This window comes from Anopheles darlingi, chromosome X (genome assembly GCF_943734745.1).
Source record: "Anopheles darlingi chromosome X, idAnoDarlMG_H_01, whole genome shotgun sequence".
Classification (NCBI taxonomy): domain Eukaryota; kingdom Metazoa; phylum Arthropoda; class Insecta; order Diptera; family Culicidae; genus Anopheles; species Anopheles darlingi.
The window spans coordinates 1,900,001-1,914,814 of record NC_064873.1 but is presented as its reverse complement, the minus strand read 5'-3'; the positions used below and the strand labels follow the sequence as shown (position 1 = coordinate 1,914,814).

General features: G+C 51.9%; 3 protein-coding genes across 3 annotated transcripts; 1 reads left to right on the top strand and 2 right to left on the bottom strand.

The window, feature by feature from the left end:
* Positions 1-806: 806 nt before the first annotated feature.
* Positions 807-2,767, top strand: LOC125951950 (uncharacterized). The gene is made up of 4 exons (XM_049681107.1): positions 807-1,056; positions 1,131-1,316; positions 1,390-1,597; positions 1,681-2,767. Exons 1-4 carry the CDS (start codon positions 833-835, stop codon positions 2,683-2,685), a joined length of 1,623 nt encoding a protein of 540 aa, XP_049537064.1. The 5' UTR covers positions 807-832; the 3' UTR covers positions 2,686-2,767.
* A 44-nt stretch (positions 2,768-2,811) lies between these two features.
* LOC125951941 (NADP-dependent malic enzyme-like) lies at positions 2,812-9,456 on the bottom strand. The gene is made up of 3 exons (XM_049681095.1): positions 9,012-9,456; positions 6,313-6,823; positions 2,812-4,848 (listed from the first exon to the last, which is right to left on the bottom strand). The coding sequence occupies exons 1-3, from the start codon at positions 9,086-9,088 to the stop codon at positions 3,235-3,237; spliced, it is 2,202 nt and encodes a 733-aa protein (XP_049537052.1). The 5' UTR covers positions 9,089-9,456; the 3' UTR covers positions 2,812-3,234.
* Positions 9,457-10,013: 557 nt separating this feature from the next.
* On the bottom strand, positions 10,014-12,820 carry LOC125951931 (uncharacterized). The gene is made up of 3 exons (XM_049681086.1): positions 12,464-12,820; positions 10,976-11,657; positions 10,014-10,905 (listed from the first exon to the last, which is right to left on the bottom strand). Exons 2-3 carry the CDS (start codon positions 11,189-11,191, stop codon positions 10,663-10,665), a joined length of 459 nt encoding a protein of 152 aa, XP_049537043.1. The 5' UTR covers positions 11,192-11,657; positions 12,464-12,820; the 3' UTR covers positions 10,014-10,662.
* Positions 12,821-14,814: the final 1,994 nt, after the last annotated feature.

Below are 14,814 nucleotides of genomic sequence, written 5' to 3'. Positions count from 1 at the left end.
AAAGTTTTGGCATTAGCCGTGGCCACACGGAGCGAAAATTTGCGCGCAAATTTACAAATTAATGCCAAATCGTTTACGCTTCGATATGTTTACGTGGCCGGGTTGAGGAAATTAAAATCGTTTTGTGGAAGAAAAGGATTGAACACACTAGCAATGATCACTATCTATCAATGTAAACCACAAATAGAACATATTGCGAGCCCTTCCATTTGCAAACAGCTTTTACTCTAGGTTTTACGCTCCACGGACCTATAATCGTTTGACAGCATGTAAACGGCAAGCGTAAATGTTTTGGCATTAATTTTTTCGTTTGCGCTAGAGTTTTCGCCCCGTGTGGCCACGGCTATTAATTTTTTCGTTTACGCTAGAGTTTTCGCCCCGTGTGGCCACGGCTTTACACGCTGTCAAATTTTTATACGTCCGCGGACATTTTCGCTGAACCCTTGACGCTATCAAACGCTTTATTTACGAAAATGTAGGTCCTTTTTGTATTGTTGTTGCATTTTTAATATAAATATAACAGCAACAGCAACAAAATCGTTAAAAACTGCAAAATTTATTCGGAAATTACCTTCTGCGGCCAAAACACAGATCTAAACAATACGTTTGACATTTCGATATAAATTTTCGGGTGTTTACCCCTGCCACACGAAGCGTAATCGTTTTGGCATTAATGTGTAAATTTACGCATAAATTTACGGCTCATGTAGCACCACCTCTTCAGTAACGATTGCCCATCTAGCAGCTGCTACGTTTAGATGTCACTTGACATGAGCTGCGAGTTAAATATTTGGTTCAACAGCAGTTCGATCGGCCGGTAAATTGGCGTAAAATGGCGTTTTACAAAGAAGTTTACAAGCGCACGGCTTTACTGGATATATGTATCTCTGAGCGGCTACTCTCAGAGCACCAGGCCGTACTGGAAAGTATTGTGAAAAAGATGCCCGAAGTCCCGGATTCATCATACTGGTTGCAAAGATACTGTTTCTCGGTGGTTACCGCCGCCGGTTGTGCCGGTATGATCATACCCAGCTTGCTCGGTTGCAGCCGTTCAAGGTAGATAGTACTGCGAAGACCAAAACATGCCCCAGCACTATCTAATCCATGCTATTGTGATTTTTCGTTCGCAGATTAATCGCCGTCGCAGGGCTTGCTGTACCGATAATAGCCGGCACCGGTTATTACAATCGCAAGTTCAATACGAATATTACTGCGGTGGTTTCTTTTCTCTGTGGGATCGATATGTTTCACGTAGCAGCAGACCAGGTTTTCATACACTTTGACGAGATGAGTTCGTACGAGAACGAGCTGCTTCGGTATGTCTTTCGGCTGTGAACTCAATGCGTATCCGGGATCATTTGACTAAATATTTCATTGATGATATTTTAGCACGGCTGCATCTCGCGCGTTGAGCATTTGTGTGTGTGGTATGCGAGACGTCGTTGAACATCTGTATGATTTGGGCAAATCGCTCGAGTCCTACACAGATCTCGCCAAAGAGTACGATCATATGTATGGCCTGCTGGAGGCACGCGAATATTTTTGCGACCAATCAACTGTCGAAAATGAACCCGAGCAGCTGTTCCTAAATGCAAAGGTAACTTCTAGCGAAAATGAAACTTTTACATTGCATATTAAATTGTATTATTTCTCTCTCTCTCTCTTTTGTTTTCAATTCAGAAGCAACGAAAAGTATTGCTGTATCTCCAGTCGATGTGCTTGTACCGGATGGGGCTAGCTATTGCCAGCGGCTCTGATCTAGGAAAGGCACGCATTACCCTCTACAAGGCTACAATCTTCCTCAAGCAGCTGTCGAAGGAGATGAAGTCCAATCTGCTTCCGATACCACAAGAGAGTACTTTGCAGGCAACGGTGGCGTCAAAACAGGTTGAGTTGCTAAAAACACGAACGCAAGCAGTTACGGCGAATGTAACTGCAACTCACGTGCTATTGACAACTCTGATGAATACGTTGGATGAAGTAGCAAACAATCCCTTGCGAGGCAATAACCATCTTCTACAGTGTACTGCTACCTTATTGTCGGAAATCCGGGAGAATACTGAGCATCGGCTGCAAACAATTGCTGATATGGAGTCAGACGTGGCCCGCCTCTTCGTGCCGAAAAAATCACACGCAGCGAACACAACAGAACAGCGAATTATTGACTTTGAAGAAGGGATCGAATATGAAATCACAATCGACGGAAGTGTCCCGGATACCATGCCCGCTGAAGATGAATTTTTCCTGCATACGGCATCAGCGTTGGATTCAGCTTCACCAGCTGGTGTAGATACGGAGCACGACAACGAAGAACCGCCCGCAGAGCCGGTGGATAGAAGCACGAAGCGCAACTACCGAAAGGTGTTGAATCAGCTGCATGACAAGCTGAAACCGATTAAACAAGAGTTTAAGAAGCGCGAGCAGCGCGCACTCCAGCGCAAAGGTATAACAACCGTATTAGATCATGTCGCCGAGGATGAAGAGGAGAACGATGGTAGCGATTCCGATACCATAACGATCAGCTCTCTTAGTTCGGATGATGAATATGTGGCCTGTAAGCCCACCAATTACCAGCAGCGCTACAATGACGCTAAGGAGGAGCTGGCTACAAAACCGCAAATCAATCTGTTTCCCGACGGTTGTGCGCCAATCGTTTCGACTGGCGAAGAGGATATTCTCGAGTAAGAGACGATGATCGTTAACTAGAGATAAAATTAAACTAATTGATTTGTGCTTGATATGCACTGGCCACCCTGAATTGCGGCAGTATTGAAGAATTCTAAAAGCGGGAAGTAAAACGCTACCAGCATGTATATGCCAAACATTAGCGAATAAATATTTATTACCTTTACCAGGGGTTTCGATTTGCTTTTTTTGCGCTTTAACGGCATCGGTACACTAGCAGAGGCCACCCCGGAAAACAATGGAGAAAAAAAACAACAATAACAGAAGTGATAGTGGGTGGTCTTGCGGGATGTAGTCGGTGTTGAGAGAGAAGCGTTGATCCAGGACTGATTGTAGCAAAAGTGAGGCTCTGGGGGTTGGGAAAAGGAGGGGGGAGGGGGAATGTTGGCAAATGAGAAGGGCATTGTACATAGTTAACACAACACAATATAACAACACAGAACAGTACGAGATATAACAAACACGCACACCATTGATAGCGCGGATGAATCACGGAGTGCAGCTGTACCCGAGGAGCATCGGGACACGGCACATGAGACCGCCGGGACCTTAGAGCTTTGGCCAGGCGTAAACTGTGGGCAGGGCCGACTTGTAGTGCGGATCGTACATCTGTGCACGCACGAACGCTTCCTTGTCGCGCGGTTCCGGCTGCGTTGCGGCGATACCCTGCTGGTACGCGTACTCCATAATGTGCACGGCGATCTGCACCGAGCACTCCTGGATGCGATCGAGCGGTGGGTAGAGGCTGCCCCGCTCCAGATCCTCGTCCGTCACAATCTCAGCCAACCGCTGGGCGGAACGCAGGAACAACTCCTCGGGAATGGTGCCCGCACCGGCGCACAGTACGCCGAGCGCGATACCCGGGAAGATGTACGAGTTGTTCCCCTGACCGGGATAGAACGTGCGGCCACCGTAGGTGACGGGATCGAAGGGCGAACCGGAAGCGAACACGGCCCGACCGTCCGTGTGCTGGTAGGCCTGCTCTGCCGTGCATTCCGCTTTGCTGGTTGGGTTGGAGAGGGCAAAGATGACGGGCCGCTCGTTGCAGTCGGCCATCGCGCGCAGGATGGCGGGCGTGAAGGCGCCTGCGATGGCAGCCGCGCCGATCAAGATGGTCGGCCGGAGCTGCTGCACAGCCTCGTGCAGCGTATCGACCGGCGGGTGCTCGTGCGCAAAGTTGTGCTTGTGACCACTCAGCCCACCAGCCGGACGATCCTTCACGATCAGACCACGGCTATCGACGAGCCAGATTCGACGCCGTGCCTCGGCTTCGCTCAGTCCATCCTGCTGCAGCGCCATCACGCACAGCTGCGCAATACCGAGCGCCGCCTCACCCGCCCCCTGGAACAGTATCCGGTTGTCCGAGAGCTTGGTGCGGGTGATGCGCAGCGAAGCGAACAGGCCAGCGACCGCTACGGCCGCCGTTCCCTGGATGTCATCGTTGAAGGTGCAATAGTCGTTCCGATAACGGTCGAGGAAGCGGAACGCGTTCGCGTTCGCAAAGTCCTCGAACTGGATCAGACAGTTGCGGCCGAAGCGGCGCACTGCCGCTTCCATGAACTCCTGGACCAGTGCGTCGTAATCGGGCCCGGTGACACGCCGCTGCCGCAACCCAATGTACAGTGGATCGTCCAGGATCGATTGCGTGTTGGTGCCCACGTCGAGCGTGACCGGTAGACACTGGTGGGGCTTGATGCCGGCGAGTGCCGTGTAGAGTGCCAGCTTGCCGACCGGTATGCCCATACCGTTCGCGCCCAGATCACCGAGCCCGAGGATGCGCTCACCGTCCGTCACGACGATCGCACGCACGTCCGACTCTGGCCAGTTGCACAGCACCTCGTACACGTGCCCCAGGTCGTTGATCGTGACGAACAGGCCGCGCGGCCGCTCGAATACCAGGCTGTACCGCTGGCAGGCCAGCCCGACCGTCGGCGTGTACACCAGCGGCATCATCTCGCCGATGTTCGAGGCGAGCAGACGATAGAAGAGCCGCTCGTTTCGGTCCAGCAGCCCCATCAGGTAGATATACTTGTCCAACGGGGCCTCGTAGTGGCGCAGCAGCTCTGCACAGTGCTCCACCTGGGCCTGCTCCGACCGCACCACAGCCGGCAACAGCCCATGGATACCGAGCGCCTGCCGTTCCTCGATGCTAAAAGACAGTCCCTACGATATTGGGGTAGGAGAGAGAGAGAGAATGTGTATGTTTATGTGAAAGAAAGAAAGAAGTAGAGAGAGAGAGAGAGAGAGAAAGAGAGAGAAACAGGTTAGAGCAAACCGATCGTAGTCCTCTATCCCTTGCCTGCCCCATTCCTGCGACTGTTGCTGCTGATGGGATGATCGGTGGTACCGCAGCGAGGGCAGCTGCTGTTCGGGCGCAAATTGGACTTTATCGCGCCACCCAATGATATGACCGCAGCAAGTGAGCGAACAGACGATTGACGGTCGCCGCGGTCAAAGCCAAGGGCATGCGGTAATGTTGGCCGCGGTTGCGGTATTGAGACGGATGTGGTGAGGACGCATAAATCGAGAGCAGCACCACCAATCCAATCCAAAGATTGAAGCAGAACGCTAAAGGATGTAAGAAGGCCTGCGAGTGAGTTGAGCAAATAGAGTCTCCATTCCACGCGCTCTGCCGCGTCGCCCTCCTCCTCCTCCTCCTCCTCCTCCTCCGCCTCATCCTGTTAGATGCCATTTGAAGGACTTTCGAGATCGATACATGGCGTTGCCCCGCTTGGCCGCGCTACGACGTTCGCCACACCGACCGTGGTGAATGGAATGGAAGGCGAAGGACAGAGCCTAACCGTTCATTTGTATCGGCTGTGGGTGTGGGAGGGAGGGGTATGAGACCCCTCACTTACTACATTTTTTTGGGGTTGTGTCTGTGTGTCTGTGTGCCTGTGCTTCGGTCGCACAATTGACCCAAGCGATTTGCGTCAGACCGCTAGGCACAGGTCATCACTGCCGCCATAGCCGCCATTGGTGCCGTGACGACATCACACACGCTGGAGTCGCGTTTTGAAGAATGCCTCCCCCCCTCTTTCACACACACACACACACACACACACACACACTTACTAACACTTACACGCGTACCGAGCTGCAAGCGCGAAAAGCGCGAAACGGTTCGCTAAACTGTCCCTTTGGAGGATGGGGGCACAGGGAGCGGGGTTTGCACACGGCTGGTTCAAAAATCGCGGGAACCCAAACCCAATCGGTCTCCTCCTGTTGCTCCACACCCACTTCCCACTTCGCGCCCAAGCGTAGCCCAAAAACCCTATTATTCCGGCATCAGGTGACTGACGCAACCTAGCGGCGTCCGGTCCGGGGCAGTATGAGAGTGTAAAGACGAGGAAGGGGGGGAAGGGCCGGACCGGGGAACACAACGTAGGTGCTGCAGGGATAATGATGGGAGTCCATGCAAGGCGCATGGATGGAGGAGTGGCTGGCTGAAAGGAGAACTAGAAACCAAAACAAACCAGCCGCACGGTCCGCGGTTACCGCCTCTCCTCTCCACCCTTCGTTGCCGCCCTTTGTTGACCTTTGCCAGTGAGGGAAAGGTCATGTGCAGGTCCGTTCTGCATCGGCCGGACCGTTTTTTTGTGGGACACACACACACTCACGACGTACCTTGTTGTACTTGCCAATCCGGAGTCGATCGAAGCCCGAGATGGCACCAGCGGTTTCCCCATCCGGCCCGGTTGGCCACTGACCCAGGCGGTCCCGGTTGATCGGTGTGCTGCTGCTGTTGTCGTCGCCCATCGCTACTACTGCTGTCGGTTGTTGTCGGTGCGGTTGCTGTTGGTGCTGATGGTGGTGATGGTGGTGGTGATGCTGCTGCTGCTGCTGCTGTTGCTTCTGGTCCGCGATGACAACGCTGCGGCTTGTGGCTTGCGGCGTACGGACTGCGACTGCGGCGTCGGCGGCGACAACGGGTACGCGGATTGACTGTTGCTGTTGCTGTACGCTCAGCTGCTGCTCATTACTGACTGGCCGCTCCTGCGGTACCGTCCCTGGTTTTGGCTGTACCCCTCCTCCATGGTGCGCAACCGCCGCTGCCGCCGCCGCCGTCGTCGTCGTCGTCGTCGTCGCCGTCATCGAGCTCCCACTATCTGATCCGGTAGGGCGATATCTACCAGCGCTGCAAGTTGTGTGATAAACAGAATAAAATAGCAACAAAAGAAAGAGAAAAACAGAAAAGAGTGAGAGAGAGAGAGAGAGAGAGAGAGAGAGAGAGAGAAAGAAATTCAATTGCAAGCAATCCTAATGGGAGAACGAGATGAGGGAGTAACAGTCTGTGAATGTCAAGATGGAAAAGGGGTTACAAATGTGGTTACGAGCTAAATAAGGAACTTGAACAGCTAACTTGGCACATCATCATGTACGTTCTATTGTATAGGTTATTTAACAGCGAATCATCCGACGTATAGGTTGACCCCATATCATCAGTCAATCAGGTAATCCGAGCCTAACGTATCCTACGCACCCAGTACGTCCCAGTAGTATCGTGAATGCAAAACCGACATTTATGATGGCAAGCCAATCCTACAGCTGCTTTTGAGCCCGCGTCTCAACCTTTACCCTGCTGCTGCCGTGCACCAAGATTATTGAAAACCATTAAAATATCATGCAACGACCAAAAAACGAATTAGCGAGGAAGATCGAGGGGGGGGGGGGCATTTTGTGCAACCAGCCAGAAAGACTGGGGGCTTGTGGCACGGTGTATACCAACCTAGCCAGCACTGTGGATGGCAAACACTCTACATTGCGCGTGTATATCGGCCGATACGGCGCGCGCGTCGACGACGACGACGACGATACGACACGACCACCAACAGCGCCGTGTTCGCGTGTGTGTACAGTGGCGAGGGGGGAAGGGGGCCGCCTGATGACTGGGCATCATATGATCCGCAAGGCCCAACGACGACGACGACGACGACGACGACGACAACCGTTCTGCGCCAGCGCTTCGTCAGCCAAACGCTTCCACTCTATCCCCCCCCACTCTATCCCTTTCACTCCGCCCTCCCCCCCCCCCCCCACACTCGGCACCCTTTACTCAACCCATCCGCCACCGTGACAATGCGAAATTGCGTTCGCTCCCTAGCAACCTATCGTTTGGTCGTCGGCTTTGCTGTTACTGTTGTTGTTGTTGTCGCTGTAGGTATCTCCCAAGTTCGAGCGCATCCGGCCGGTGATGATGCATCGAGACGTCGACGCGCAAACCCCACAATCTACGCAAAGGATCTGTGCTTGCCTGGCCGACTGTGTGTGTGTTTTGGATAGGGGTTGGTGTCGTGGAGCTTGGTCCTTATCGAATTCCGGCATCCAACCGGGCATCATATGGCCTTCGCTACGCTGGATCTCGGCATCGCTAGTATCTATCGATCGACTAAGGCCATGGTCACCGCGCACACACACACACACACTCATTGAAGCATGCAGTGTGACGTTCAATACAATTTGAAAGGTTAAACGGATTGTTACCGTTTCCGTATCAGGTCGTCACCATAACCTGCTCAGCTCAACTCAGCTCAGTACTGCGCTGGTTGCTGTTGCTGGTTTCGGAGAGCGCCAACGCCATGGAAAAGCGAGTCACGGAAACCCTTGCATGTGACGAGCGTTGAAGGACTTTTAAATTAAACGGCCAACGGTCGCCTGCTGACCACACGGCGGCACACCAATCGTATGTTATGCGCCCGGGGGGCCACGGAGCATGGAGTTCAATTGCGTTGCCACATGAATTGGAGCCACGCGGGCTCATATGCTACAGAGTGTGCTAGAGGTGCTACTGCTGCTGCTGCTGCTGCTTGGTCTGCGGATGGTAGCGCGAGGAAGCGCCGCCTGATTCGGTTACGCAATCGCATGGCGTGGTGTGGTCTTCCTCCGCGCGGAAAATCCGCGAAACCGCGACCAACTTTCACGAGCGAGCATGGACACGCCAGCGGCCGCTCGGCGCGACCATTACGCAGCGCGGTAATCGCGTACAGCTGCCCTTGCCGTTGCCGTGGGTCTGGGGTGTGGTGGTTGCCTAACGCCTTGTCTTGTCACTTCATCTTCAACACATCAACGGATGATGATGGGGTGATGATGGACTTGGACGATACGACTGATGGACTGAGATGTCGGCGGAGGCGAATTTCGCGATAACTCTTTGGACGTGCAGCACCAGACATCCACAACACCGGTGTGTGTGCGTGCGTTCGCGATTTGTAGCACTCTTGCAGCAGGTTAAAGCAAAGGAAAGGGGATGGGGGAGGGGAGGGGGCACGAACCTTCCAAGACCTTCGCGGTCTAGAAGCGCTACAGCGGAGGGTTGCGTTCTTTACCTTCGCATTTGGTTGCCGCCGCTGCTGCTGCTGCTGCTGCTGTTGTTGTAGCCACCGGTGATGACCCTTGTTGCCATGGGGGAAGCGGGCTGTTAGTTCCGCACGACTCTACGGACGAGGTAGCGAGGTCTAATCGCTCACTTCAACACAACACTGGACTACAGTGCAAACCACACACGCACGCACACACACACACGCGTGTTCCTAGTAGCCCGCAGTACTAGGGACTAGGGAGGTCGTTACTGACTCGTTCAAACCTTAACAACGTAACAAGTAGCCTGCAGCGAGTATCCTCTGCGTCCGGTCCCAGCACTCACGGTGTACTGTGGCCGCTAGCAACGGTTCGGTTCTAATTTATTGCTCCTCCGACCGTCTTCCCCGCAACACTGGCCGCAACACTGGCCGCACACCTGCGCTCATCCCGAGGTTAATCAGCTGATCTGTGGCCGGTGCTGATCGGCCGGCCAGCCGGCTGAAGGATCGGCTCCTGCTGCTCCTGCGGCGCTGCACGATGCCCGATTGATAAGGGAATGCGCGAGCGAACATGTGATGTGCCCGCACGAACGGGCGAACGCGCGCGCCCGGGACCGTGACCGTGGAACCGTGGTCATCATCATGAACGCCCCAGCTGATCGTGCCCCCTTCTACGGCATCGCGCCAACCAGTATCCGGCTGAGTGTGTGTGTGTGTGTGCCTATGGTTGTTGCCCAGCAGAGGTTGGATAGCTCCTTTGGGTTTCCTTTTATTTTAATTTTCAGCTTTTTTCTCTACCGTCAATGGAATCTAATGAACAATAATTGACGTAAAGCATGGAACATGTTAATACTTGGCCGCACAAAATAGGTCATATCTCAGCCAAAAAATTGACGTATAAAGAAAAGAAAGGTGTCATTTTGTCGATTTTCGGTTATTGTCTTTAAAAAGAATAATTTTGATGCAAATTATTCATTCGTTTTTTATATGACTTTTTCAACTTTTTCGTTACACTTTTGCGGCTGTTTTATTTTCCTTGAATCAAGGTAAAAGTCCCCTCCCTAAAGTTTACATATAGTATTTTGAGTAGAGTTTGAAAATTTCAAGACTTTCGCGGGTTTTTTCTCCAGCCAAATCCAATTTTTACAGTGTGAGTGTGCAGACGTGTTTTTTTTTCTTTCAAAAATTTTACCGCTAAATAAACAGACTACAATGATTAAAACGCTGTCCACGGAATGGCAAAGTGAGGCTTCTAGGCGCGCTGCAATGATTAAACAAGGGGAGACCAAATATTAACTGTTCCAAGCTTTAAGTATCTTACAGCTAGTACCAGCACGTTTTACGTATGTTTGAAAAGTCAACAAAGAACAAAAATGATGATGTGATTTACGTAAAGCCACGTGAAGATTGAGATCGCTTCAGTTTGGACTGATGCCCTCCAGCTTTCGGATGCCAATGACAACTCGCAACTCTCCTAGCCTCTGCCTAGTAGCCGCCTACATTGTGTGAGGCTAAGGGTTTTGTAGCGTGTTTATTGTTGTTGTTCTCTGCAAGCCATGCCCCCAACCCTCTCCAACCCAAACTGCATCTTCTTCAAAACTCTTCAAACCCCGTGAAACCCCAGGGGGGGGTGACGTGCTGGACCAGATCGTATCGATAACCACACACCACTAGGCCGCTAGGCATCTGCAGGACCGGACTGGATCCGGCGGCGCACACCATAGACGAGCAGCTGATAATCCAGGGAGGACTCGTCCATCGGGCTTGGCTGCTGGTCGCGGGCTGATAGCGGTTGCTCCTGCACGTGGATTTCGATGCGGCTGGGATGGGGAAAGCGGTAGCCCCGCAGTGCGGCCCGGCTGGACGGTGTTTTGGGCAGTGCCCGGACACAGCTCACCGCAAACCGTGGATCGATGTGGATCTGCAAAGGCGAATTGAAGCGTAAGCGGGGTGGGGGGAAGGAAGGAAGTGCAATTGGTGCAACCACAAACCTCCAGCGTTCCCGTGAGCGTGGTTGTCGGGCTCTTCACGATCGTCAGGTTCTCGACGTGCAGCAGACGCTCGCCGTTCGCCGCGCACCGCCCGATCGTAACCACCGATCCACCACCGGTGTCACCTGTGGCTAGTGGCGCACTCCAGCCGGAAGTGGTTAGCAGCAGGAGCAGTGGCAACAGCCGCGCTGGCCGCTGATTAACCGGGAAACGCATCACGGGCGGAATTTTCCCGGAACGTCGACAAGCGTTCTGACGTCACGACGGTGCTCCACGTAACGGACGTAGACGTCACAGACGCTTGGCCAACCCTCTGGGTGTGTGTGTGTGTGTGTCGAGACGCGCGCGCCTTCGCGATGTCACACAGCGGAACTAGCGGTACTTTCGCCGGATCGCCCCCGAATACCGCTGGGACTGGGACTAGGACTAGGGTCGGGCCTTGATGCCATGCCTTATCAGCCGGTATGCCGGATGCGCACGGGGTCAAGTCGCGAGGTCAAACCGTGTCGATCAGTCTGGGGTGCGGTAAGCGGTCTGCGGTGTCGCACGCACGATGTTCTGACGGTCCGCTTGGCCTTGGCCAGAGCCGAATAGTGCCGCAGGCACGCAGGCAGCCCCAGCACGGAAGCAGGAAACAAGCACCGAACTACCGAACACTATCGAGAAGGAATGCTTCAGTACGCTGTTCGTGAAATGAAAAATGAAAACCAAGAAAAGAAAAAAAAACCTTATTTCTGACGATTTCCAGTGAAGAAACCAATTTAATTTAATTTTTTCAAAAAAAAAGGTCATATTAAACTACAACTTTTCAAGAATAATTGGTTTTATTATGGAGAAGGTTTGATCAAAACTACGTTCCTGGCATCCCATCTAAAAAGGCTAGTTAGCAAAAATGTACTGTTTTACGGTGCCCATCGTAGTCACGTGCTGGGTCGTCAGAAATATTCAAATGAATTTTTTTTTTGTTAGATTATAAGTTTATCCAGGTAGCCCCGTCGAGTTTTTGTAAAATTTCCCATTTTTCGATTTTTGACAAATTTTTAAAGTTGAAAAAGTGATGCTTTTTTCGATGTTGCCTCCAAAACGACACTTTCGACATAATTAAAAAATTTATTTAAAAAAAAGTATCAACAATTTTTATAAAAACTCGACGGGGCTACCTGGCCAATAGAGTACAGATTATGTGTTCGAAATTTCAAATCGATCGGTTCAGTAGTTTTTATGCTATGATGGGCACCGACTTTGAAAACGTGGGTTTTGGGAATCGCGATTCAAAGTCGCGAGATTGCATTGCCAGCCTTCAAAAATCAATATCTTTCTGAGTTTGGCTTCGATTGATCCCCAAATTTTATACAATAATCTTGAAAGGATAAGTAATCATAAAAAAATGTAAAAAGTAAATGCGAAGAATTAAAATTAAATACCGAAGCCCCCCCGCCCCTTAATGAACACTAAAAAACCTTGAGTGTTCTTGCTCGTTGTTCTTACTGGAAGTCGGGAGGAGGTCGGTGCTATTGCTTCCGCTTCGTTTTTGGGCCTTTAGGCGTCACTTACCGCACACACACACACACACACACACACAAATACACGCCACACGAACACGTAATCATCGCCCCAGCCAGCATCGTCGTGCATCGCGCCACAATCGCGCCACAGCAGAAACCGGAACAATCTGGCTCCGGTCGTGATGATCGTGCCACTTCCTCCTCCTCCTCCTCCTTCTCCTCCTCCTGCCTCCGCTACCCAACCACTTCTCGAGTGGTTGTGATGAAACGAATCGAAAGATGGATTCGCGCCTCGAACTCGCCTTGTTGTTGTTAGCAAAAGAAAAACACGGGAACCAACATCCCCCCCCCCCCCACACCCTTCAGATCTGACGTTACCGACGCGATCGGTGATGACCTGGCAGTGGATCCACTGCTCACTGATCGAGTTTGTGCCGAGTCGGGTGGTGCGGGCGTGCTTGGTCCGTGTACAGTACGCGTGTTCGTGTTCGCGTTCGCCACGGGAATGCCACGGTGCCACGGTGTGGCCGTTTGCATGCACCAAGCCGGAAGCGCCCGGCTTCTCGTCTGCTTCGTGCCTTGAAAATGGCAGTCCGGGACGACGAGCCCGTCGTCGCGAAAGCCGCTTGTTGGCCCAGAATCCAGGCGGGTTATTTTTGATAAGAACCCCGGAACCACCTCGATTAGAAGCGGTTTCTCTCTCTCTCTCTCTCTCTCTCTCTCTCTCTGTGGCGTGACGCAACACACGATGAGCTGCAGCAGCAGCTGCGGCTGCTTCGATCACTGTTCCAGAGCAAACAGTCGGCGCCCGGCGGTTACTGCGGCACTTCAAGGAAGCTCTTCAAACTACAATCAAACATTCATCCATCTCTGAAGGGATGGAAAGAGGAGAGGGGGGCTGGAAGGGCGAGGCAGATGCCTGTGATCGGTGACATTAGTGCAGAGCGCACGCCTAATGCATCTCAAGTGCCCGGACGGGCGAAAAGAAAGCAAAGAGGGAGCAAGGAAATATACGCTTTCTCTCTCTCTCTCTTTCTCTTTGCTCTTAGCTCTGTTCTATGCATCTCGCTACTACACTAGCTACTAGCTTGGGCATTTATCCCAGATCCCCCAACCGATGGTACCGAGAACCACGCGAGAGCATAATAAAGCTTGGAACAGTTAATATTTGGCCGCCCCTTGTTTAATCATTGCAGCGCGCCTAGTGGTCACTTTGCCATTCCGTTGGCAGCGTTTTAATCATTGTAGTCTGTTTATTCAGTGGTAAAATTTTTGTCAAAATTGATCCACGCCTTCAAAAGGTTATCGCCGATGGAACGCAAAGGGAGAAAAAAACTGAGAGAAAAACTGTAAAATTTGGATTTGGCTGGAGGAAAAACAGCGAAAGTCTTGAAATTTTCAAACTCGACTCAAAATACCATAAGAAAACTTTAGGAGGAGACTTTTACCTTGATTCTAGGAAAATAAAACAGCCGAAAAAGTGTAACGAAAATGTTGAAAAAGGCATATAAAAAACGAATGAATAATTTGCATCAAAATTAATTAAATTAATTTTAATTAAAGGCAAAGGAAAAAACCGACAAAATGACACCTTTCTTTTCTTTATACGTCAATTTTTTGGCTGAGATATGACCTTTTTTTGTGCGGCCAAGTATTAACATGTTCCAAGCTTTAATCAACTGTTTTTGCTCCGCGTGATCCGCACACCATCTAGCACACGTCACACACACACACCACAACACAATTCACAACCCCAACCGGCAGCAACAACAACAACGAACCACATCCCGAAGGCCTTGGAGGCCAGCGTTATCGGCCAGCTTGACTGTTGCTTGACCTATGACCAACAGCGCCCATAATTCTGCGCAACGAGAACCATTTCCTCTTCCTCCCTCCCTCCCTGCCACGGTGGGGCAAACCACAGTGGGCAGTGTGATTTCGCCATCGCCATTATCATGCTCTTCCCCCTCCCCCCAGAACGGGTGCCAGATATTCTGCGCGCGCGCGCGCGAGCGCAATATCGCGCCCAACAGCGCAACAGCGCAACAGCGAGAGCGGTGTCCAGCCAGGCCTAGAATGGCCAGCCGGTCAGCCGGCGGGCGAGCGCCAGTACCGAGCGTGCAACATCCGGCGACTGACGTTTGCCGCGTGTTTGGGGCGCGCGCGCGCCACAACGAAGGAACACGGTTCGCACGGACAACGACAACAGGAGAAGGACGAGGAGAAGCCCTAAACTATCACAACCGATCGAATTATGTGGCTGCGCACCAAGGCATGCCCGGCCGGGAGGTGGCATCATTGTACGCTGGTGCTGCTGTTACTACTACTCCTCGG